Source organism: Colletotrichum phormii, assembly GCF_030913505.1.
Source record: "Colletotrichum phormii strain CBS 102054 chromosome Unknown BDP81scaffold_15, whole genome shotgun sequence".
In the NCBI taxonomy this organism is placed as follows: Eukaryota; Fungi; Ascomycota; class Sordariomycetes; order Glomerellales; family Glomerellaceae; genus Colletotrichum; species Colletotrichum phormii.
In genome coordinates this window covers 504,663-527,881 of record NW_026851457.1, presented here as the reverse complement: position 1 = coordinate 527,881, position 23,219 = coordinate 504,663, and the positions used below count along the sequence as shown (strand labels likewise).

Below are 23,219 nucleotides of genomic sequence, written 5' to 3'. Positions count from 1 at the left end.
AAGCTCTCAGGAGGTGATGGAGCGTATGTGAAGGTCCAAATTTGCCTGGGATAATGCAACAAACGGATATAGAGGTTTCATTACATGCATAGTTAGTACCAAACCCCCATAACCACCACGGCAAGTAATGAGCTGTCGCAATTAACATCACCTCACTTCACAGTCACAGTGATTTTATGGCAGTAATAGCCTCTATTTTGGTTCTACCTTCCCTATGCATGGGTCATCAAAGCTTCGTCATGCATGCCTATTCCTTTGAAGGTTCGATGTAATTGAGCAAAAAAAAAAAAAATCAATCCGTCCAACGCCTTGTTCATCCAGAAACCATTGGCGAGTTGATCAACCACCGGCCTGGTAGCGGTAGTAGAAAGTCTTCTGGTTGTTCAGCTTCTCGCCGACCTTGTAGTCGTAGCGCTTCTGGTGACGGGTGGCGTTGCTCCGGCCTCTGATCTCTTCCTCTCTGACAACGCGCTTCTGCTTGTCAGTCGCACCAGCCATACCTGCAGCGTCTCTACGAGCGACGGCACGGTTGCGAGTCTTGCGGTCGCCGTTGGTGGCGACCTCTCTACCATCAACATCCATCTCATCGCCAGAACCAGCCTCGATGGCCAGACGCTCGGCGCGCTCCTCCTCGGTGGGGTAGTTGTGCAGGTTCTGTCTGAAGTATCGGTTGTGAGAGCGGTGACCAACCGCCTTGCCGGAGGGCAAGTGCAGCTCGTACTCGTCATAGAAGACAGCACGAGTGTGTTTGTGAGCGTGGGAGTGCCAGCCATCGGCCTGGTGGCGGGCACGCGGATCGTTGGTAGAGTGGTGAGGGTGCTTGTCGAGGCGCTCGAACTGTTCATACTTGCCGTCCGCAGTGAAGGCCGTCAACTCATCCGAGTCCAGTGAAGAGGCCGAGCTGTCCGTCTCCCAGCCATCATCTCCACCCTCCTCAACCTCCTCGCCGTCCTCTCCAACCAACTTGGTCGGGCGCTTCAGACCCAACTTGGCTCCACCATTCTCATCGGCCTCCTCCTCCTCCTCCTCGTCTGACTCCTCGCCATCAGAGTAGGTGCTTCGGAAGTCGTAGAAGTCACCAATGTCCAGCTGAACCTCCTCCGTATCGTAGGGAATCTTGCAGTGACCCTTGTCACGCATGTGAGTCTGCACAGCAAATGCCGTCTTCTTGGTCTTGAAGCAGTACAGGCACTGGTGACCATCGTGAACGCGCTCCTGAAGATGCTGAAGCAAGCCATCCAGGTCAACAAGGTACTGCTTCTCGGGGATGAACATGTCGTGGAATCGCTCCATGTGGTTGGCGTTGAGCGAAACGCTAGGCGACTCGTAGTTGCAGAAGAGGCAGGACTTGATGGTCCAGGCGATCTCTGGCTTGGAGGACTGCACGGGGGTTGCAGATTCGGAATCGCGGTTCATGGAAACATCGTCACGCTGGCCCTGAGCAGAGAGATGAGGGTTGGAGGGGCGCTTGACGGGCGAGGGGCGCTCGTCGTGGGACTCGTGGATGTTGGCCTTCTTGAGACCCTCGACGACCTGAGTGAATTCCTCCTCGGCCTCGGAATCCAACTCGCTTTCCTTGTCGACGGCGATGGGCTCACCGAGGGAGAAGGTGGAGCTCATGACGGAGCTGACATCATCGGCGACACCACCCTTGCGTCTAGCAATAGCAGCGACACGGACCTTGTGCTTCTGGCTCGTCAAGTGGTTCTGGTAGGCGTTCTCGCTCGAGTACGACTTCTGGCAGGCGTCGCAGGAGCGCTCGAAGAGGGCCTTCTCTGCCTCGGCGGTCTGGACAGCGCGAGCCTGGAGGACCTTTTCGTTGAAGACCTCGGAGGCGATGGGAGGGAGGGAGGCGACTCTTCGCTTGAGGTTGTATCGGCTGAGTAGATGATGTCAGTTGGTCTGAGCGGGAACACAGCGGAAACAGGACGAAAAGTCGAGCCCAGAAAACAGAGGGAACGACTCTAAGAAGGAGTAAAATGAGAGTAACATACTGCCAGTCGCTCTTCATGTGGCCTCGTTGAAGATCGATGTTTCGGTAGGCAACAGAGCAGGTGTTGCAGGTGTAGGGGTGGGAAGCCGCCGTTGCCCCTCCATTTGCAGGAACAACGCCGAGGGCGGCAACATCGACGCTCGCCATGGTGAGTGTCGTGTGCGAAAGTAGTGATTTTTGCTTGGTTTTTGTCTCAGAGGTTGGTTGAGTAGGCGTTTGATTGTTTGGAATAGGGAGTTTCGTTGCGCGCAAGATGAATTTGCAGGATGCGCAAAAGAAAGGGAAGTGAAGGAGGCAAAAGATGGGAGTCCCTCTGTGTGCAGTGCGTCAAAGTCTGGCGGGATGGAGGGGAAAATGAATTTAAAAGGGAAAATTCGCAAGGGCTTTAGTGGGTTAGGCGGGGGTTTGGAGGGACGTGATAGGCACGTCACTTGCAGTCTAGGGCCCTTGGGCTGGGCTGTGCCTCAGAACCTGTACCACTGGGACGCCTCGAGATTTCCCTTACCTTAGCACGTTCCTGGCAGTTGCTGCCCTGTCAAGTGGGGGCCTGTACACTAATTCTCTCCTTCCCGAAGCACCTGGCATGCAAAGAAGCTGGACTGACAAGCCTCACTCTTTCTTTCTAGCTTCTGTCTTGTTCTTTCTTGCCGGCTGACATATTATAGAAGATGACAGGAGACAGGTAGCATGAATCGGAAGGGGGTAAACTGTCACCTCAATCACCAGCAAGTCTACTTGTCACCGTTTTGGGGATAAGGTCGCCGTCCCACGTCTTTTTGAGTTAAACCTACTTGATGGAAGCAGGTACCTACCTACCTTAATAGAACGTATCTATCTTTCTCTACATCATCGCAGAGATCTATAGGTGCTTGGGCTTGCGCCTCACCGCAAGCCTCGATTTGGGCATCTTGATGAATAACAGCAAACTTGAAGCCCAATAAGTAAGGATGCTGGGACATGATCTAGACAGCAAATACACATCTTTGACTAAGATACCCAAGAAACAGACAAATACTTGCATCATACCCACACTACTACTGAAAGAACCCCCGTCGCCACACTCAAGGAAAATAAGTTACTGTACGGAGTACGGAGTTTGGAAACACGAATGACTAATTCACCGTTGCGCGCTGCCTGCACAACATCGGCCCGTCATGAACAACGATGGAGGGGTTCGAGCGGGTCGACCGGGCGGCGACGGCGGCGCGGGCACCTCTGCTAGGTCCAGAAAAAAAGGAAAGAAAGTCGGAGGCAGAAACCGCCGACCTTGCCGAGACTGGAATAGGGCGTTTGAACTTTGAAGACGGCAACCTGGCGGCTGATGTCAGAAACACCACGAGGCATCTGTATTCGTAAGGTAGGTGCAGACTCCAGACTCCCAGAGTACCTACCCTGCCCTGGTTCGTCCTTTGATCCCAACGTGCGCATCTACGTGCCGTAGCCTGCCAGTGGGAATTTCGCATGCTAAATTGGGACCCTCTGCGGAATCCTCCATGTTCTGATTGCCTGCTCCCGTGCTTCTCGTATCCACTCTTCCAGAAGGACCCCGGAAGCCGTGTCCTGTTTTCATCGAATCGCACCGTGTCATCGCCGAGCCTCGTGGCGTGGCCATACGGTGCCCAGTCTCTCCTCCAACACTGACGACCGGGTCACCGAGCTACCTTAATCCACCTACCTACTTTCCATACCCGCTGCCCGTCATCGGGTGAAGACTGTTCTTCCATCGCCAACATAATTCTACTTGCTCCAGCTGTTCACTACCTACTGGTTGTAATATCCGTGTACCATTAGACGTCAACGACAACGAAGCCGCCTCTGCGTTCCCTCTTATTCTGTTCGACTCCTCTTCTCGCTAGCCGCTCCCTGCCGCGCGCAATTCGTCGTCTTCCACGCCGCTAGCTACCTCTTCCAGCTTCCACCTCAGATACCCCAGAACTCTCGCGATCCGGATGACATGACTCGAGACGTTCGCCGCTCTGAGAAGGGCCCTCAGACCGAAGCCAGCCTCGATGCTGACCTCCTAGCCGGCCTATGGGAAGATGCGCCTCTCGCGCGCCTGCCCTCTGATGCGCCGGCCGAACTGAAGGACATGGTTCAGATCATCGAGAACCCGAAGCGCGTCTATGCCATCCACCGCGCCAGCCGCCGGCACAACTTCCAGATTCTCGTGGAAACGTGCGTATTCAATAGTCATCCAACCTCCGTTGCGAGTCCTCCATGCTAATGAGCCCCCTGATCAGATATGTCCTACAGCTACGGTATGGATGCGACTCCAAGTCATGTACAACCTCGACCTGCTTCTCCTGTCGCAAGCGCCTCGCAGGCAAAGCGCCAATACGCAGATACAACATCACAAGCGCAAGGACCTTGGCAGTGTACCTGGCCAGCCAGGATAATCCAGAGACTGGGCTCTGTCCCTACCTCAACCCTTCGAAAGAAACACCGGCCGCCCTGAGCTCCCTCATATTTTCCTCCAACCCCGCGCCTCCAACATTCAGCGATCCCTTTTCGAAGCGATCTGGTACATCGGGGGACGGTAGAAGGCGGAAGTCAGGTTCGGGGCCCAGGATACATGGCGAAAATGGCAGTTCCCCGAGGGCTACCCAGGGTACCGAGGAAATCGGTCGTCGAGCAACATCCTCCACGCACGAACGCTCGCTCTTTGATGCAGCAACAGGCACTGCACACCCTCCATTCAAGGTTGCCGAACGACCCGTCAATAAGGATTACCGTTCTTTCGCAGCCAATGTATTTGGGACCGTCGCCTTCAAGATGTTGGAATGGCTCACTCCAGCTGGCCTGGATGCTATGTCCCAAAAGGTCGCTGCGTTGGAGGCAGAGGCGACACAAAGTCCCTCCAAAGAAGAAGCGCAAATGTTCCGCAACCCATCAGGCCTGTCGACCCCTATGCAGCAAACACCTCCCATGACGCATGCAGATAGGAAAGATCTGGGCGAACTCACGGACCCGGGACCGGATACCGTCCTCGCTCAGGGGTCGCAGGGACTGCACAATTCGAGTGCGACGATGCCCAGCCCACGGCCTAACAAACCTAAGAGGAGTTCAAGCACTAGGGTGCGGGCAAACTCGAAGCCCAGTAGGAAACTCTCCATCGAGCCATACCCGACATCTTCGTTGCCCGAAGACGTCACGTCCGGCCTGTCCTCCCCAAGGTTGAATGGAGGAGTACATGAGAAACCACTGCGGCCACCAAAAACGTCTCACGTCAACCCCTACGCCATTCCAGAAATCCCCTCAACACCATCATTTTTCGATAACGTACCGCCTCAAAACCACGCCATCACGATTGTTCAAGAACCGGACTCGATACCCAGTACGAATCACGTCAATAGTAAACCTCCGCAGCCAGCAGAGAATCCTGCTTCTCATGAGCCAGCCCCAGAAGCTCAACCTTTGCGGATTGCACATCCTGCAGAGAATCCCAAACAGAGTCAAGACCCGCTAGAAATATCGATTGCCGACAGCTTGCTCCCACAATCCTTGACAGTACTCAACGTCGAGGTAGTTGATCTTGTGTGCGACATTCTCCAGGACGACGGCACATCAGAGTCTCACCTTCTTGACCCGCCCAGGATTACCAGCACGTACACCACACTCAAGGACCGCGCTTCCAGAATGCAGAGAAAACATAGTTCCCGAGCTACCTATCCAAAGAGACTGCGGAGACAGTGGAAGCTTTTTATTGAGCAAAGCCTGTTTAATATCTTGAGCGATCCCGTCAGTTTAGTCGCATCCTTCGTCAAGGACGATGAATTGCTTGATTCTCACACAATATGGTACTGCATGTTGAGGCTCACTCGAGTGGCTCCGAGCCTAGTATTTCACAGTTTGTGGATGGCCGCTGGAAGCCTATTTAGAGCACCCAAGTCACTGCAATCCCTTCGCTCCCCCGCTACCAGAGTGTTCCGCCGAACCGACCGATCTCTTGCCAATGTCGAGGCAGGCCAGTTGCTGTCGATATGCCTCCACGCGTTAGTGGCCGCGGCCCCGTTGATTACAGACTCCAGAATTCTGTTCGACATGTCACGGATCCGTTCTAATGGACTAACGCTCGCTGGAAGCGGTGCTCTCGCGCGGCAGCCAGCTTGGCTCTGTCTTCTCTATGAGGATGCCTTCTCGAACGACCTGGCACTCAGGCTGGCGAGGCGTTTGTTCGCCGCCATATCCGCCCGTAAGTGTTTTGCAGACATGGCTGCGCAAGATGACGACATCGAGGACAACAAGGAGGAATTTGACGCCCTTCGGCCGCTTCTGTCCCAACTCGACCTACTTAACTCGTACTCATCTTCCACTCCTGGGGTGGGACAGCTCGAGCGAGCGGGCCACGAATCGAGGGTTTCTACACTACTTCTAGACTGGGCCAAGACGGTGATGCTTCAACAATGGGATGGCCAGCCGGAAATCTCATACGACAGCTCCTTCGGTGGAGCGCTGTCACTGATTGCTGCTATGTGTAAGTCGTTCATATCATTGCGCTTGGGAACTGTCTTGTAGCTGACCGCCGTATCAGACGAGAAACGACAAGACTTGCTTCTTGGAGACATTCAATTCCGCGTGGATTATTTCGCTGAGAGGTTGGACTCGATCAATATGCCTGTCGCCTGGCTCACCCATACCTCCTCGAGACAGAAGAAGCACCTATTGGACTTTCCCTTCATCTTTGAACCATCTACCTTGGTGTCGTATTTCCGATCCATCAACTTCTCGAAGATGAGCCGAAGCTATGAGGAATCGAGCTCGCTCCAAACACGTATGAAAGCGATTGTTGCTCCCGGAGGCCTCATCACCAATCCCCACCACAAGCTTGTTCTACAGGACCTTCTTAAAACAGCCTCCTCAAAGTATCTGATCCTTGAGATTAGTCGTAAGAACGTCATTAGGGATGCTTTCGATCAACTTTGGCGGCGAGAAGCTAGAGAACTGCATAGACCGCTCAAGATTCATCTTGGCGAGGACGCCGGCGAAGAGGGATTCGATTCGGGCGGAGTTCAGCAGGAGTTCTTCCGACTTGCTGTTGCTGAATGCCTCAACCCCGATTATGGCGCTTTCACGGTCGATGACCGGACCCGCATGACCTGGTTCGTCCCCGGCTCCGTCGTACCAGCCTGGAAGTTTGAGATCCTTGGCCTGTTGGTGTCATTGGCTGTCTACAATGGCCTGACGCTTCCCATCACATTCCCCAAAGCGCTTTACCGCAAGCTCCTAGGCGAGCCTGTGGATGAGTTGCACCATATCGCCGACGGATGGCCGGACCTGGCAATGGGACTGACAACATTACTTGAGTGGGACGAGAAACAGGGTCTTGTCGAAGACGTCTTCGCACGCACATACGAATTCTCCGTGTCCATGTTTGGGCAGCCCATTTCCCGGGAGATGGATGGAAAGGCTAGCAGCTGGCCACAGTTCGAGGCGACTGCTAAGACGTCGCTTGTGGATGGGAATCCCGAGGATGCTCCGCTCGTCACCAACGAGAACAGGAATGCGTACGTCAGCGATTACATCAAGTACCTGACAGACGTTTCCGTTCGCCCGCAGTACGAAGCCTTTGAGCGTGGATTCCGAGCTTGCTTACATCCCAAGGCACTCGGTATTCTGACTCCACCACTTCTCCAATCACTCGTAGAGGGCGTCCAGGAGATTGACATTTCTGAACTGCGAAGATACACCAGATACGTCGGCTGGGACGCGACCCACCGCGGCGTCCGAGACTTTTGGTCCATCGTTAAGCGCTATGACGAGAAGATGAAGAGACGGCTGCTGGAGTTCGTCACCGCATCGGACCGTGTGCCCGTTGGCGGCATGAAGAATATGCAATTCGTCGTTCAAAGGAACGGCGAAGAGGAAGGCGAGGGTGGACATTTGCCCACCGCGTACACATGTTACGGTACGCTTTTGCTGCCAGAGTACAAAGATAAAGATGTACTGAGAGAGAGGCTTTCCATGGCATTGGAGAACGCGCAAGGCTTTGGGTTTGCTTGAGCGACTACTTTTTGGGGGCGAGGAGTTAGTTGTATGTTAAAATTAGCGGAACAAAAAAGTGACTGGGCATGGAAGAGACAGGAGCTTTCGTCGGGTCTTGATATCCTTGGCGCTCACTACTTACTTGCATTGGGAAGAAGAGAAATGAGGTTCTGCGTCTCTAATTATTCTGCTGTTCACTGCGCTATAGTGACTCTATTTTTGTGATTTCTCGTGGTTGGATACGAGATCCCATTCAAGACCCCCTTGATCTCCCCCTCGACTTACACACCTGTGTAAGCGGAGGCATCGAGTTGGGTGATCCAGCAAAGCTACACTGTAGGTGAATGCCGGCCGCTATCCGCATCAACCCAGCGGCCATGACACAGTGAAGAATACTATCTCCAGACAAGGTCGGGGGTTTCTCCGTTTAGTTGACCACGTCTAAACAGCTGTGAGAACCCTGCCTCCACCACATTCTTGTCTGTAGTTTCTGAGCCCGGTTCCGCAGTCTTTTATCAAGCCCAGAGGAACCTTACTACCCATAAACATATCTCCGTAAGGTGATCCGCCAATCCATCTCCGAATGGTTGGCAGCCTCCCCGGTTCGCGAAAAAATGTCCCGTCGCCCTTGTCATACACGCCAGTTGCTTCCAGGTTGGGGAGGGGGACTTTTCTTTTCTTTTTCTCTGAACTATCCTCGCTGGAACCGTGGAAAGTGCGAGCTCTGATGGACCAACAACCTCTATGGACCAAAACTCACGATAACTCCCTCACTTAAGCCGTGCCGGGGACCTATCTCCGTTGACGCCAAACCTCCCTGATTCCCCGGTACCTGGAGCATCTCACCAGATCATCTCGTACCTGGATATCTGATGGAACACCTATTTAGAGGCAACTTCTCTCCCATCATTCCTGACATCCTTTCCATCCTGCATCCCACTCACATACCACTTACATACCCATACTGTTCAGTTCCCACATACATACACCAGCCTTGAGGCCTTGCTACACCTAACTTGCTATATCCTACTCACACACAACCCACTTACACAAGACCTGACAGCAACAACACTCTCCACTCTACCCTCAGATCAAAGAATCAAGAGTTTATAATGGAGTCAATTCGTAACGTCAGCAACAAGTCCGCTATCAACATCATCAACTCTACTCTCAAGACTACCACCATGGCGACCGCCACCACTACCGCCACCACTACCGCCGCCAGTACTTCCCCAGGAGCGTCAGAATCAATCATGACCCTCCACCAACGCATCGCAAAGCGCCGCCGGGACTGGAACCTCGACCTCACAAACGGCCCAGTCTCCTCCCCAGGTCCCAAGGCCAAGCACCGTAGATCTCGCAGCTGGAGCACCAGAATCGGCGTCGACGCCCCTTCCTGCCCAGAACGCCAGACTCCAGTCTTGTACTTCATTGCCACCTCAAAGCGCGGCAATAACATCCTACTCTTCCCTCCCTCTCCCCCCCCCCTCCACTTCTAGCAAGGACGTCATCAACGACGAATACCCCCTGGGCGATGACAGTTCAGAGGAGTACGCCATCTGCCCCGACACAGACTCGCTGCGCTACAAGCAAGAGTCTGACGTCGGCCTCTGGAGCGGGCCCCGTTCCTCGCCTGGGCCGAAGGCTAAGTACGCCAGGTCCCGCTCCTGGAGTTCCAGGCGGTCGGACAGCGGGTACTCCTCGGGCGGCGAGGAGCCCGTCGTCGTCGGTGAGGGCAGCGAGGGCAGCGATAGTGAGAGCGACTCCGGCCTTGGCTTCTTCCTTGGCTTCCCGGATGACAAGTTCGTTCTCTACGACAGCGGGGACAATTCCGACAGTGAGTTCGACAGCGACTACGACTCTGAAGACGATGATATCGTCATGACCGACTCGTCTCCCCTTGGCAACTCTGGGGACGGCGATATCGTCATGGCTGAATACGACGGAGATGACGACGTCGTTATGGCAGACGTGGCCGATGTTAGTGAAGACGATGACGATATCTTGATGCCTGATTATATCGAAGACAACGGTATCATTATGGCCGATTACAGCGAGGACGTAGAGGTCGATATGACCGACTATATCGCCCTCGCGAACGACGGCGATAACAACGGCCCCATGTTCGGTTGGGATAGCCCGAGCGAACTTAGGTGGTCCTCGCCTCCTGCCTCCCCTGGCTGGTCCGAACCAGAGGTGCTTTCAGGATACACGGCCACCAACTGGGATAACGGGGTGCCCGAACTGGTGAGGTATCTCGAGTTCGACTACTCGGACATCGAGTACGATGGAGAGTACGATGGAGAGATACCCATCGTGGTAATCAGCTTGGCCAAGGATGAGAAGGATTACAAGTGAATGATACGCATCATCGCTCTCCCCCCCCTCCCCCACCCCCCACCCCCAACACAAAAACACATACACACACTACCCCCTTCAGAGATTCCTGGCTGCTTGAAACGGCCTCGAATGGAAATAACGGCGCTTCGATTCACTCTTGTGGGGCCCGTTGCCCGGATAGTAGTCACAGAGTTAGGTGACTTTGTCCAGGTAGTCGTCGGAATTAAGCACCACCACATAATCAATGATGCTCGTCATGTCGCAAGGTAGAAAAGAAAGGTCCACTTTCTAGACACGCTTATTGCCGATCCGTTGAGACCCATAGGCGGTGTCTCGTCTGATCAAAGACATCTTCCATAAAATGGATTCCGGGCGGCAATGGAAGCGATTTGGCATATGATGGTGTCTACATGAAAGAGATCAAGGCAGCGAGGATTCAAGAGCTGGTGTCAACCAATAACTCCCACCATCCTTCATCACTATTCTTCATCACTCCCTCGACCACACACTCACATACACACATACAAAACACAACACCAATAGCCACCGAATGCAGCTATTGCGAGAGTCTAGAGCACTAGCTTAGATTGTAGGACGCGAAGAAGAAGAGAAATCGCGATGTGCTGGGTACTGTCGAGCTAGAAATCACTCTCACTGACCCACTGTATTGGAGGAGGCGGAGAAGGAGGGATATTGCTGCGCATTGAGTACTGTCGCGAACCTGGATGAGAGTTCATCGTGAGGTAAATGGCTCCATGGTGGTATGCAGATCTTCGTGAAGAGGCAGATCATCGATTCTATTGTAGCATAGGACCGCAATTCTCATTCTCTCATTAACTGAATCGCACCATGACGTGATAAAACTACCTGGCCTCCCTTCGTAACATCTTCATCATATGCCATTATTGCAACCCGTTCAGAATCCTCCCTGTCAAGTCAAATCAGTCGCGCCCCGAGGCGTAATCTTTTCTCGTAAAACATCACATTCGCTCAATATCCCGGAACCATGATAGCTTTCAGGAGCTTCTCATATGGTATATCGCCCACTTCAGGACCGTAGCGGTCAATCGCGACCTGGCAGAGATCAATAGCACTCTGCTCCAACTCCTCCAAGACTCTCTTTTCGTCTATGCGGTGCTTTGGCTTGAAAGGGTCGAGCAAACGATGGAAAGATGTTTGGTGTAGATTTCTGATGTCCCACACCAATTTGAACCTTGCGATGAAGAGTTCTTCCTCCTTTCCAGAGGAACCAGAGGGAACAGGCTCGGTTTGTGTGCCATGGCCCATATTTGTCAACCCCTGCCGCGGCATGTCAACGCTTTCTTTGACTGCTTCTGCGCGCTGTACTGGTATCATGACACGGGTTGACGGGACCTGGTCACATCCTTCCACCGACATTGTCGGACGCGAATCCGCACTAAATGACCCTCTGTTAATCGTACCTTGGGCACGTCTTACAATATCAATCTCTGCGGATTCCATTGTGTTCAGCGACGCAGAAGCAACCGCATCCTTTATCCCGTGGTTGATACCGCCAATCTCAATACTTTCTGGCGATGGCCGTTGCTCTTGCCCGATGACAAGGCTTGAAGTCCGTGATAGCGCTCTGCGTTGGAAATGAGCAGACGAAATAGTTGGCAGCGGGATCGGTGATTTGTTAATCAATGTCGTCTGGGAAGAACACTTTTGCTTCTTGTAAGATGTATTGTCGATCACATCGGCGTCTTTTCTCTTGTCGAAGTTGGTCCTGGTCATTTGCGCTCCTTTGCCTCGCTCCGCCGATCCTGGGCCTTCAGTAGGTTCATTATCTGATGTACGAGGTCTGAGGAGTGGTCCCTCTTTGCTCACACCCCGGGAGTCTTGGTTGAGCTCTGGAGTCCCGGGGTGCGTGGTGCCTTTAGTAATCTTTTTCTCTGTCCCACTTCCGACAGAGAACGGAAGCTGACGGCGGGGAGGAAGCATATCTTGAATATGGGCCCTAGAACTAGGCCTCGTTGTTTGTTCGTCGTACTTGGTGAACGCGACTTCATCGGCTGATGGACTGAGGTTCCAGTTGCGGACGTCCTGCAGGGCTGGCGGTGAGCGCATCGATGGCCGCTGGCGGGAAACTGTTGAAGGCGTAGGGGCCGCGGACATGAACTCTGTATTCGGCGAGGCTGTATGCGATACGTATTCATTCGGGATCTCTGTGAATGCAGTGCGAGATCGGTTGAAGGTGTGAGATGTCGCAAATCCATGTGAGGACTGGTGAACAGATCCTGCGCGTTGACTGACGGACGTTAAAGGCCGGTATGTCTGCGCAGCTACACTACTGGCTCGAGGTATTGAGTGGCTTCCTTCCGGAACAATTTGAGTTCCCAGAGGGGAGATCAACCGATGTTGGGAGTCCTGCCGCATCAAACTTGCATTATGCCTAGAGGAGTAAGGCTGGGTCGTGGTAGAAGTATGGAAGTCACCTGCAACCGAAGATGACCGAAATTGTTGCAGTGGAGTTGGCTGACGTCGAGATGATTGCATTGGCCTGGCCTGGAAGCCAAGACTTTGAAAAAGACCTAGTATTTGGTCTGTATCACTCTGGCTTTTGAATCTCAGACGAATCTGTTGATCGACCTATACATGGTTAGTAGTCATCCTCGGTACGGGCAAAGAATGCGAACCTACAATGCGGAGGCTCTCTCTAATGACCAGGATGTTAGTTCCGGGGCAGTAGCCCAGCATGTACTCGGCGTCTCTTGGAATAGCTCCATCCCGACTGCCAAGTCCGAGCTTGAGCTACATTCTGTCAATACGCTTATCCTGTTCAGAATATGAGGCGACTTACAGCCTGCGCACCTTGTCTCGGCACGATGAGAACATGGTTTGGCTCCCTGTTGGCATTTCCCCGGGATCCCATAGCATCTGCGAGAAGTTTCTCCTGTTTCAAGTTAAGGACGGCATTTTCGACATTTGTTGTGCACAACCAGTCTTTCTCATGGCGGCGTCTCTCAGAGACTGTCGCGTGGACCAACGTGAACGTCCAGTTCTGTAGCTTCTGTCCCTTGGGCGGCATGTTCGACAATACACGGATTCGCGCCAGTAATTGTAATACGTTGCAAAAGAAGAACCTTCAAGTATGTCTGTAGCCCGAGAAAACGAGGCCGGTCAGGTCATCGACGACAACGAACTGTGGAGTTAGTAAAAGGAGGCATGGGTGTATAGCATGTCGATCTAGCGATAGGGTTCTTAGACACGTATCGAAGGATCGGGTAGAGCAAAGCAATGATGAACAAATATTCCCACGGCATGTGAGGTTTGGAGAATGAACTGGAGGCAATCGCAGGCCTCAAGAGATGAGGTTGAGTAGTGAATGAAACTGGAAGGTACCTCGATTTTTGGAGAACTGGGTAGGCTGGTAGGCAAGTGACAGTCCGGGCAGGGGTTCGGCCTCTTTCCACCCATGCCCGAGGTGCAGATGGAAGGTGCAGCTCATGTGGATCTAGACCAATTTTGGATTTGAGTGGTGCCCTTGGCGCAGGGACCATCCGATAGAGATCAGAGTCACGTGAAGATAAGCCCAGAGGTAGCAGGGGTTTTTTCAACGTCGCGTAAAGGCAAAACACGGTTGGTTGGTTCTCCCGGCGCATCACTACCGATCGCAGAGGGCCCAGAACTTGCGCAAGAGCACTCTTCATCCCCACCCTATTCCATTGGGTGTCGACAACGCGTTCAACAACACAAAGAATCAGACAGTTCTTGTCGCAACACCTCGCGCAACCTTTTCCAACAACCTTTGCCCTGTGGAAGGACCCGAAGCTCGTCTGCGAGCCTCACAGCGGGCTACGGTCTCGAACAAGTAAATCCAGCTTTACTCGCAGGCTGCCGGTCAGTTTGCCTCGCTCAGAACGTACAATTCCATTTGCGCGTCTACTAACAAGAGGACAACAGCCTGCTCGATCGATCGACCCATCATGGCGCCCAAAGAAGCTGAGGTCGAGCTTCATGCTATCAGCCGAACCCCCGAGTACGAGGAATTTATGGCCAAGCTGAAGGCCTACCACCAGGAGCGGGGCACTGCTCTAGAGGCTGAGCCTAAGGTCGGACCGGTATACCTCGATCTCTACAAGACTTTCACCCACATCTGTGCGAACGGTGGCTATGATAAGGTGTCTGATGAGAAGTTGGCCTGGCGCCGGATGGCGGAGCAGCTCGGCATTCACTCGTCCAACGTTGCCTCAACTGCCTTCTCGCTGAAGGAGAAGTACTACAAAAACCTTGCTGCCTACGAGATCAAGTTCTTCCACGGCAAGGAACCTCCCCCAAAGGACATTTTGGAAGATGTCTCTGCTAAGGGCGGTGGTCTCTTGTCTCGAACCAGAGAGAACTTCCGCGGTGCTAAGCGCGACAGTGGCACCGCTGCTGACTCTGCCGCGGCTTCCGGCGACGATGGCACCCCTACACGAGAGCGCCCGACTCCAGATGCGGCGCCGACATCTAGCGTGAGAGCTTCTCGTGGTTTGCGTGAAGCACCGCCCCAGAGGGTCATCTTTCAACCCGATACGGGCCCCGCTAGGCCGACTCGCCACGTCTCTGGTCAACAGCCGAGTCACCTCAACACTCCTACCCCAGGCGGCCATTCGGGCAGTCATCATGGAACCCCGCAACAAGTTCAGCACACTCCTGTGCCTCTTCCTCATCAGCCAAGAGCTCCGCCGCGGGGACCTAGCAGCAGCTACAATCCGCCCAACCCAGAAAACACGTCAGCATCCGTTGAATCATACCTTCCGCGCTCGCTCCAGCCACCGAACCAGCAGCATGTTCTCTCCATACGCCCTGTCGATACACCAAGCAACAATCCGGCCGAGTTCGCTCGCCGCCGACAAGTGGCGCGCTCCCTCCTAGAGCCTCCTCGCCGCAGTGGACCCTATCCTGGGGGTAAAGATAGCCCTGTTCTCTCGTCTACGTGTATCAAGCCGCTAACTCGCTTTTAGTTGGATTCGAAGGACCCAATATCTATATTCGCTGTCTGATGGCACTGCGCTCTGCCATCTTTGAAGAGCAACAATTCGCGCTTTACCACTTGGTTAAGATCAGTTATGAACGTCACGACAAATTCAAGTTCGAAGGTTTCCCCGGCCTCAGCGAAGGTCTCGTCGAAAAGGTTCTAGAGATTGGCAGCATTTTCTATGACGTCAAGTGGAAGATCTCCTGGGTTTCGCAGAATGCCGCCGACAATTTCGATACCCTCGATGGCAACGAAGGAACCGAGGATATCCTGGAACGTATCGACATGTTGGAGCCAAAGGAAGTTAACGAACTCATTGTGCCCGAGCACCTATCTGATCAGATGGTCCTCGTCAATGAGGCTGCTTTGACTTTAAGGAACATGTCACAGCTCCGCGAAAATGCTTCGCATTTGGCTGACTTTCTACCGATCAAAGACTTGATCTGCATTGTCTTGAGCCTCCCCAAACATGAGTGGTTGATTGAGCTGAAGCATCAAATGTTGGACATTGCAGAGGCGTTGACACCCTACTTGGAGATTGATTCTCGCGACCCTCTCTACAAAGTTCTCATGAAGCAACTGAAGGGCTCTGACGATCGGGGTATCATTCTCACGGCTCTCCGCGCTCTTGGGCGTATCTCGATGAACCTCGAAGCTACCAACAGGTTGGACAAGGTCCCTACAGCCATTTTGACCAAGATTAGCGAGCTCATGCTTCTCAACGACGACGAGCTCAAAGATGCCTGCCTCGACTTCCTCTACCAGTACACTGCAGTTGTCGGCAACGTTGATAATCTGGTTAAGTCTCTTAACTGCGAGCACCTGATTTATCATCTTGTCCGTCTCCTCTCGCACAATGCTAGGCGATACCAGGTCGAAGAGGTTCTGAAGCCTGCAGTGAAACCGCTCATCAGCAGCGACCCGGCCGCTATGCCCGAAGACCTGTTACAGGATCTGTTGAAGCTAGAGGAGCCTGAACGATGCAACCAATGGGTCAAGTGCTTCTTCGAGGAAGTTAATGAATCCTTCGTCACCCAAATCACAGCTTGGCAGGCGTACCAAACTGCCTTCAAGGCGGCGCTCCAGGCCATTGACCAGCCTCTCATCACTCCAGCGGACTTCATCAGAAACAGCTGTGCGGCGTATAAGAGCTCCAAGGCTGAAGTCTGGGCTGGCACTGGAAATCCCGGCCAGGTCCAGCAGAAGTTCATTATCCGCGGAATCCAGTGTCGACTCCGGCCTGTGGGCCTGGACGGCCAGGTCTTTGTCCGCTGTCTGTGGGACGCTGCTTCTGGTCGGCCCAACGAAAAGTGCGGCCACTTCTTCGGAACCAAGGAGACCATGTGGAAGCATGTCGTCTCTACCCATCTCAAGTGGGTTCGGAACGACAAGGGTGGTTTCGACAACAAGGAGGAAGAGCTCAAATGCCAGTGGGCCGATTGTACCAAGTACAAGAAGCCTACAAAGATGAAGCTCGCCCTCATGGGCCACCATCTTCAAACCCATTGCTGCCAGAGCTTCAACGGCATCGCCATCAATGAGAAGAAGGCGCATGCGGGACCTCAGCCTAGTGACAGTCTTGTGGTTCACTTCGAAGAGACGGCCACAGCTCCTGATGAGCAGAACCCCGCAGCTCCTCCTCAAGCAGCCGGTATTCCTCTCAGCGCGGTGCTGATTCTTCGCAACATTGCCCGCAATGTGGTTAAAACAAGTGCCCAAGAGGATCTGCTCAAGCAGCATGAGCTTGGAGGTGAGGCTGGTGGCTGGAACGAGCGCCTGTTCCGCAACGTTCTTCCCCGCCTCTACGAGATTATGACCGAGAATAAGGTTCTGGTAAGTTTTTTGCCCTACTCCTGACTACCATTGTGGCTACTGACACGGGATTTCCATAGCGGTCTCACGTTTTCTCCCTCATCGAATTTGCCGAGTCTGAAAGAGATTTGTAGACGCATTCCAGTAGCCTGCCTACTTGAGATGCGTCATGCATAGTGTCCCGTTGCAGAGACCTGACCTAGCAGATGTTCTAGGTCCGGTCTGGCGAGGCTCATTTGGCTTGGCACACGACAGTGAGCACATGAGGCCGTAAATTCTCAAGGGGAATTGCAGTAAGCGACATCGTGGCTCAGACTATAGAGCGATTACACGACGGTGGGAGAAGATGTGATAAAAACTGTACTTTTTTATTGGGATGGCGAATACCCAGGCGTTGAGGAGGACGGCCATGAGAATTAGCAAGCAGGATGACGACTTTGTTTTCCAACCCCCAGCTGTAGAATATAATCAATTGCGATGAGAGAAACACCGTTGCCAACACATTGTGGAAAGTGTCGCTATTCTCCTTCTTGCCAGAGACATCTTTTGCTCCGTAGAGAAGAAGTAGATGTTCTCGACATGGATCAGCCTAAAATGCACGGTTCTCATTCGGAGTTGAATCCGGACGGGAGAGTGTGGATTCTGACAGGTTGCCCCCCTCCCCCCCCCCCTCGGTTTTTTTTTTAGCGCCACGATACTGCCCCCTAGGACCTGGGATTCGGAGGTATCGTGAGGTGGAGCCGACAAGCACACCATCATTCAACGCAACCTGTGCTTTTCTTCCCGCTGTGGAGACGGGGCAACTCAAATTCAACCCACCTCACGATAAGGCTGGTTTCCTCTCCCGTCGGCATTTTACCCTTCTCCCCCCGCCCCCTTGACCCCAGGTGAGGTAGTTGTAGTTATAGTGTACCTAGCTCCAACCCCTGGAGCATCCACCCCCTGAAGTGAAGCCCACGATCGTCGTCAAGTTTCCACGATGATCGCCGGTACAGTTATGTTCCTGCCAACTCGCATTCGAAGCTTGTTTCCTTTGGTGCGGGCATGGGCTCGGGCCGAAGATCTCTCCCGTCCCTTCCACCCACCCTTTTTCTTCCGAGTCAAAGCTGAAGCTGTAGCTACCTTATGTAAGGCAATCTGTGACGACAAAATTCCATTATTGGCATCAAGTCATGGGACACCTTTTTCTAAGAGGGGATTTCAATCCGTGCGACTGCAACCATTACACAAAGCCTCGAGATCAAGTGTCACCTATAATGTCACCAGCATAAACCAGTCTGGAATGTAAGAAAGACAGCCTCACTCCTCCATACCCCACAAAGTCACTCAGGTTCACACAAAGGTCACCGTCACGTTGCATTCCACGAGGGCTCGAAGAGGAGAAACACCAAAATAAAAGTGACGTAACACAAAAGACGTGTCTTTTCTCTTTGGATTCTATCCTGCGAAACTTCTTTGTCTGATCTGTCCTGTCTACCGGGGAATCCCAGAGTCCAATTCCCAAAATCCATCTTCCTGTCCGTCCCGCTCTATCCTTCCTCTCTTTTGCAAAGTCTGGTTTGCCCAAAGCCACCGAGGGGGGGCAAGACCCAAAACCATTGAAAAAAAGGAACCTCTAGTCCAAATCCCCAAATCTTTTTGGTTTGTTCCTGTTGACTCCTGAAACTACCTTGCTTGCTTGAGAACAAACACTTGCGAGAGAGAGAGAGAGAGAGAGAGAGAGAAATGATGGCTGACAGTCGAAAGTCAATGAACTGAATGGGTGCTGTGTGACCCTTGGACCACTGGGGGGTATAGTCCCGGAAGACTTTTGTCGGGTCTGCAAAAGGAAAAATAAAGCATTGACAGTAAGAAATCGGCACGAAGTCGCCGTAGTGTAGGCGACCATGTCGGAGCGATGATGCTGGTTCCACCGGTATCACATTTGCCCATGGCAAACATACCGTCTGCGTGGGTCAGCGATGCTCTTGATCGTAGCTGCATGACGGGACGCAGCCTGCAAGCTCAATACTCGCCAGGTACATGCTGACCTGCCCCAGGGCAATGCAACAAAGCAAAGCTCGGGGAATGGCCATACTTGATGCACGGGCTTAGTAGCAAGTGTAACCACCGTCAATGATGACGTTGGATCCAGTCATGAAGCTGGAGGCATCGGAAGCCAGGAAGACGCAGAGACCGTTGAGGTCGTCGACAGCACCAAGGCGGTCCTGGGGAGTCATGGACTTCCAGATCTTCTTCTGGGCGTCAAGGGCAGGGACACGGTTGAGGGCAGTGTCCATGTAGCCAGGGGAGATGCAGTTGACGCGAATGTTGTACTTGGCCCACTCAGCAGCAAGGGACTTGCCGAACTGGATGACACCGGCCTTGGAGGCGTTGTAGCAGGACTGCTCCTGGGGGTAGTTGACAATGCTGCCAGACATGGAGGCGACCAGGATGATGGAGCCAGGCTTGCCAGCCTTCATCATGGCGCGGCCAACAGCCTGGGACATGAGGAAGGAACCAGTCAGGTTGATGTCGATAAGACGGCGGAACATGGCGGGGTCGTAAGTCTCGGCCTTGATGTTGGAGCTGTTCAAAGATGGAGTGTTAGTGGGTCTCGCTAAGTGACAAGGGGCGGATACTGCTGTGCGTTTTGTGCACGCTGCACTATGGGGATTATGACGTACTCAGCGATACCGGCAGAGTTGACCAGAACATCAGGAGCGCCGTAGAGCTCAACCACCGAGTCGACTGCAGCGTTAATGGCAGCGCCGTCACGGACATCCACCTTAAAGAAGGTGACGGGCAAGCCAGTCTTCTGGTGCAGCTCAGCAGCAGCCTCGTCACCCAACTCCTGGTTGGCATCGAAGATGACCAGGGCCTTGGCACCGGCCTCAGCGCAGGCACGAGCCATGTAGTTGCCCAGACCACGGGCACCACTGTGAATCTAAAGTTAGTCGTGATGTTTTTTTTTATTGCTTTTTATTTCGAGGGCAGAATGATCAATTGGAGCAGTGATTCTCGCCATTGGTATCAATTGAAGGGGGAAAACGTACCCTGTGACCACAATGGTCTTACCCATGACAGAGAGCCTCTGCATCATGGGAGGCATAGAGTCGAAGGTCTTACGGGTGAGGGGGACGACATCGTCGTTCTCAGGGCCGGGGACGGGGGACTCGGTGGGAGGGCGAGAGTCGTGCTCGCGGACGGGGATGGAGAAGTGATCGGATTGACCAGTGCCCTTGGCATCGGGAGCGTAGACAGAGACAGGAACCTCCTTCTCGCTGACAACATCGCTCTTGAAGGCGCGAGCAGAGACAGAGAAGGGGCGGGCAGCCTGGCTGCGAATGGCGACGCGAGGAGCGAAGCGGGTGGTGAGACGGAAGGCAGAGCGAGCGGCGGCCATTCTTGCGATCGGTCGGGTGGTGATGAGTAGGATACGAGGTAGAATTGATTGTGGTAGGTTATGAGGGAAAGAATTGGTCAACGCGTAAAAGATCTTGACCGGTGATGAAGGTGCGAAGATGGAGGAGAGTCGCAGAGATTCGCAGAAGTCGAGCTTGATGGGAAGAAAAACAATGATGGAATGCGAATGTGGGTGGGAGGAAAAAAAAAGTTGGGCGAGCAAGCAGGTGGAAGGAAGTAGGTGTCCAAGTTGATATAGGTAGGTCCAAAGGGGGGAAGGGAAAGTGTGGCCCGTGTAAGCTAAGGTAAGGAAGGAAGGGACCGACAGTCGAGACGGTCGAGGTGAGGTAAGCTTAGGAAGATAGGTACGCAAGTACGGTATCCGTAGCGTAAGAAAAGGTAGCTGAAGTGGAGGTACCTTGTGTTCGCCGACGCAGGATGATATGAGGCAGACGAAGGGTTGGGTCGAGATGAGGTACGGAGTAGGGATACAAGGTGGTCTCTTGTGCGTGCCTCACCTTAAACGCTACCTTACCTTATGCTGAGCTGAAGTGAAGGAAGCTGTCCGTATCGGTACCGTCGCCAAGGTAGCTTCGTACCTTCCTAGTGTTGCAAGTGATGGACGTGGAGATTCCGAGCGTGGCGTGCGGCGATTGCGGAACCGTTCTAGTGCGCGCCAGGGGTCCCAGTTTAAAATAAATAAATAAAACAAATAACTATCTAATCACCCACGAGAAATTCCTGGTGGTGAACAGCGGACACTGGAGCTCATGTGGGTGTCGACGCGGTGAATGGCATTGTTTCGGCCGGTCGGGATGGCGATGCTAGCTGGGCGAGACGGGCAATTGGGTGATCTGGGCACACCCACTTCCAACATGACTGCGGCTTCTACTCTGTTCAGAGACTGCAGATGCTGCATTACAGGGGTGGTGGCCACGGGGGTTCTCTCGCTCGGGATTGGGGGTAACAAGATGGAGAGAACACCTCACACCACGCGCTTGGGCGGCCATGAAGCGGCAAGGACCTGGATCGGCCTTGCGTGGGCAGCTCGCGGGATGAATCCGAACGCTACAGACCCAGCGAGCGTCACCTTGGCAGGAGAAGTTTCGAAGCATTCGAGACAGTGCTGATATGAATAAGTACTTTGCCATTCTGTGTCCGTATACTGATCCGTATACTGACTGCGTTGCGATAGAAATGGCAGGGCGATGAAAGAGTCCTCATCTAGCGTACGGGATACCTGAGGTGTACCCTCGCGGCCAGTTTTCAAGAGCGTGTCAGTTTTCAGGACACCTCTCAGCGTTCTGTACGTAGTAGGTGAAAGCGGCCCCCATGGTGACCCTAGCAAGGCGTTTGTTTGGCAATCTGGCCGTACGAAGTACTTCGCACTGAACGGCGGCACTTCTGCCTTTGGGTTCAGCATCCCAAATCTGGGAGCAAAGTTGTAGGTTGGTGTGGAAGCTAGGATTGACGACGCTAGCAACGAGGTGTGGAGTGCAGCTTGCAGGCCTGGTGGGTGGCGGCTACTCCGTCCTGCACCTTGCCCGGCTTCCTGTCCGTCAAGCCATCCGGGATGTCTTAGCGTAAAAGACCCCCATGCGAATCCACCCTACCGTAAAATGGGGCCAAGTTGAGATCCTGGATATCGACTGTAGCGTTTGAAAAGGTGCAAATACGTCACCGCTGCTTGTTTGACCCGCTACACGTCCGCCGCCTCACATCCGCTGCCACAACTCAAAAGGGCAGACGAGACGAAGGCCCAAAATCGGTTGAGTCTGTCGAGCCCGTGAGTTCATGGTCCCTGAGTCTTGACAATCAGATTCTCAACCTACTGCATGAATGCCGGGCCACGGTGACAACGCATCCGGCTGCACCTTGCCAGTCAGATGGGACTAGATGGGATGAAAGTCGTCGCTGCTATCGCAACTACGATCAACGTAACGCAGAAAAGTAAGAAAAAAAACCAGAGCTTGAGTCTAAGTCGATTTGACATTGCTCATTGGGTGTACTGGAGATAAGGATAGGAAACCAACGTCATCAGAAGTGCATGCCGCATGCTTATGGACGACGGGAACTGCGTCTAAGGCGTCATTTCATGAGCCACGGTCTTGGAAGACTGAGAACAACGAGATGTTGCGTTGCAGCAATCGTACTGGGGCCTTGCTTGCTGACAGGAACTCTCCGACTGGGCCGACAGTGTTGGAAATCGTTCTGTTCGTCTTGCCTCCCCATAGGAGAATTCGTTCCCAAACCTTGCCTCTAGGTCTAGCTGGACTGGCGTCGGATTCTGTTTCTTGCAGAATTGTATCCCCGTATCCAAAGATCGATGAGGCTTCCATCCATTCTTTCAGTCTATGAGTCTCCAAACATATGTTAGCTTCAGTCATCAACTCTGCAGGCTTGAGGGTCCCATCCTTTTGCATCATAGTCATAGTCAACTGTCAGAAGGGTCCACAACGGCCACTTTTAGTTGCAACTCCACTGGCAATGACGGACTTTGCGGGACCCCTATTTCTTATGGGTCTGAGTTGATTCAGCAGGTGTGACGATTCAGGATTGCTCCAGCCTGACAAACTCTCGATCTTCGCTCCTCACAACGGTACCAACGGCGCGAAAGCTATGCAACGGCTTAGGTGGCAAATATTCGCGTGTCGATCACTGCTTTGCTTGTCCTAAGCCCTCTTTTCTGACTAGCCTGCGGGAATGAATTGACGCTATGATGCAGAC

At 53.3% G+C, this 23,219-nt stretch overlaps 6 protein-coding genes across 6 annotated transcripts; 3 read left to right on the top strand and 3 right to left on the bottom strand.

Moving 5' to 3' along the window:
• Positions 1–172: 172 nt before the first annotated feature.
• BDP81DRAFT_353118 (zinc finger protein Yan) lies at positions 173–2,375 on the bottom strand. The gene is made up of 2 exons (XM_060586239.1): positions 1,995–2,375; positions 173–1,879 (listed from the first exon to the last, which is right to left on the bottom strand). The coding sequence occupies exons 1-2, from the start codon at positions 2,138–2,140 to the stop codon at positions 340–342; spliced, it is 1,686 nt and encodes a 561-aa protein (XP_060442948.1). The 5' UTR covers positions 2,141–2,375; the 3' UTR covers positions 173–339.
• Positions 2,376–3,686: 1,311 nt separating this feature from the next.
• On the top strand, positions 3,687–8,155 carry BDP81DRAFT_408164 (HECT-domain-containing protein). The gene is made up of 3 exons (XM_060589039.1): positions 3,687–4,168; positions 4,234–6,467; positions 6,525–8,155. Exons 1-3 carry the CDS (start codon positions 3,948–3,950, stop codon positions 7,991–7,993), a joined length of 3,924 nt encoding a protein of 1,307 aa, XP_060442947.1. The 5' UTR covers positions 3,687–3,947; the 3' UTR covers positions 7,994–8,155.
• A 720-nt stretch (positions 8,156–8,875) lies between these two features.
• On the top strand, positions 8,876–10,334 carry BDP81DRAFT_493615 (uncharacterized protein; the record flags this gene model as incomplete). Its single annotated transcript, XM_060595359.1, has 2 exons — positions 8,876–9,307; positions 9,339–10,334. Exons 1-2 carry the CDS (start codon positions 9,088–9,090, stop codon positions 10,331–10,333), a joined length of 1,215 nt encoding a protein of 404 aa, XP_060442946.1. The 5' UTR covers positions 8,876–9,087.
• Positions 10,335–11,091: 757 nt separating this feature from the next.
• On the bottom strand, positions 11,092–12,999 carry BDP81DRAFT_57617 (uncharacterized protein). The gene is made up of 2 exons (XM_060596007.1): positions 12,973–12,999; positions 11,092–12,925 (listed from the first exon to the last, which is right to left on the bottom strand). Exon 2 carries the CDS (start codon positions 12,830–12,832, stop codon positions 11,306–11,308), a length of 1,527 nt encoding a protein of 508 aa, XP_060442945.1. The 5' UTR covers positions 12,833–12,925; positions 12,973–12,999; the 3' UTR covers positions 11,092–11,305.
• Positions 13,000–13,937: 938 nt separating this feature from the next.
• Positions 13,938–17,608, top strand: BDP81DRAFT_432634 (arid/bright DNA binding domain-containing protein). The gene is made up of 4 exons (XM_060590797.1): positions 13,938–14,176; positions 14,240–15,226; positions 15,283–17,129; positions 17,189–17,608. Exons 2-4 carry the CDS (start codon positions 14,263–14,265, stop codon positions 17,240–17,242), a joined length of 2,865 nt encoding a protein of 954 aa, XP_060442944.1. The 5' UTR covers positions 13,938–14,176; positions 14,240–14,262; the 3' UTR covers positions 17,243–17,608.
• Positions 17,609–18,811: 1,203 nt separating this feature from the next.
• On the bottom strand, positions 18,812–20,896 carry BDP81DRAFT_473256 (short-chain dehydrogenase). Its single transcript, XM_060594649.1, has 3 exons — positions 20,144–20,896; positions 19,775–20,026; positions 18,812–19,676 (listed from the first exon to the last, which is right to left on the bottom strand). The coding sequence occupies exons 1-3, from the start codon at positions 20,491–20,493 to the stop codon at positions 19,199–19,201; spliced, it is 1,080 nt and encodes a 359-aa protein (XP_060442943.1). The 5' UTR covers positions 20,494–20,896; the 3' UTR covers positions 18,812–19,198.
• Positions 20,897–23,219: the final 2,323 nt, after the last annotated feature.

Excerpts from the sequence above, each read along its gene's own strand:
- BDP81DRAFT_353118 (XM_060586239.1), bottom strand. The coding sequence starts at position 2,140 with ATGGCGAGCGTCGATGTTGCCGCCCTCGGCGTTGTTCCTGCAAATGGA. Across the intron at positions 1,880-1,994 it reads CACATGAAGAGCGACTGGCA|CCGATACAACCTCAAGCGAA; the intron begins GTATGTTACTCT and ends TCATCTACTCAG.
- BDP81DRAFT_408164 (XM_060589039.1), top strand. The coding sequence starts at position 3,948 with ATGACTCGAGACGTTCGCCGCTCTGAGAAGGGCCCTCAGACCGAAGCC. Across the intron at positions 4,169-4,233 it reads TTCCAGATTCTCGTGGAAAC|ATATGTCCTACAGCTACGGT; the intron begins GTGCGTATTCAA and ends CCCCCTGATCAG. Across the intron at positions 6,468-6,524 it reads GTCACTGATTGCTGCTATGT|ACGAGAAACGACAAGACTTG; the intron begins GTAAGTCGTTCA and ends CCGCCGTATCAG.
- BDP81DRAFT_57617 (XM_060596007.1), bottom strand. The coding sequence starts at position 12,832 with ATGCAATCATCTCGACGTCAGCCAACTCCACTGCAACAATTTCGGTCA.
- BDP81DRAFT_432634 (XM_060590797.1), top strand. The coding sequence starts at position 14,263 with ATGGCGCCCAAAGAAGCTGAGGTCGAGCTTCATGCTATCAGCCGAACC. Across the intron at positions 15,227-15,282 it reads CAGTGGACCCTATCCTGGGG|TTGGATTCGAAGGACCCAAT; the intron begins GTAAAGATAGCC and ends ACTCGCTTTTAG. Across the intron at positions 17,130-17,188 it reads TGACCGAGAATAAGGTTCTG|CGGTCTCACGTTTTCTCCCT; the intron begins GTAAGTTTTTTG and ends GGATTTCCATAG.
- BDP81DRAFT_473256 (XM_060594649.1), bottom strand. The coding sequence starts at position 20,493 with ATGGCCGCCGCTCGCTCTGCCTTCCGTCTCACCACCCGCTTCGCTCCT. Across the intron at positions 20,027-20,143 it reads AAGACCATTGTGGTCACAGG|TGGTGCCCGTGGTCTGGGCA; the intron begins GTACGTTTTCCC and ends TTAGATTCACAG. Across the intron at positions 19,677-19,774 it reads AACTCTGCCGGTATCGCTGA|CTCCAACATCAAGGCCGAGA; the intron begins GTACGTCATAAT and ends ATCTTTGAACAG.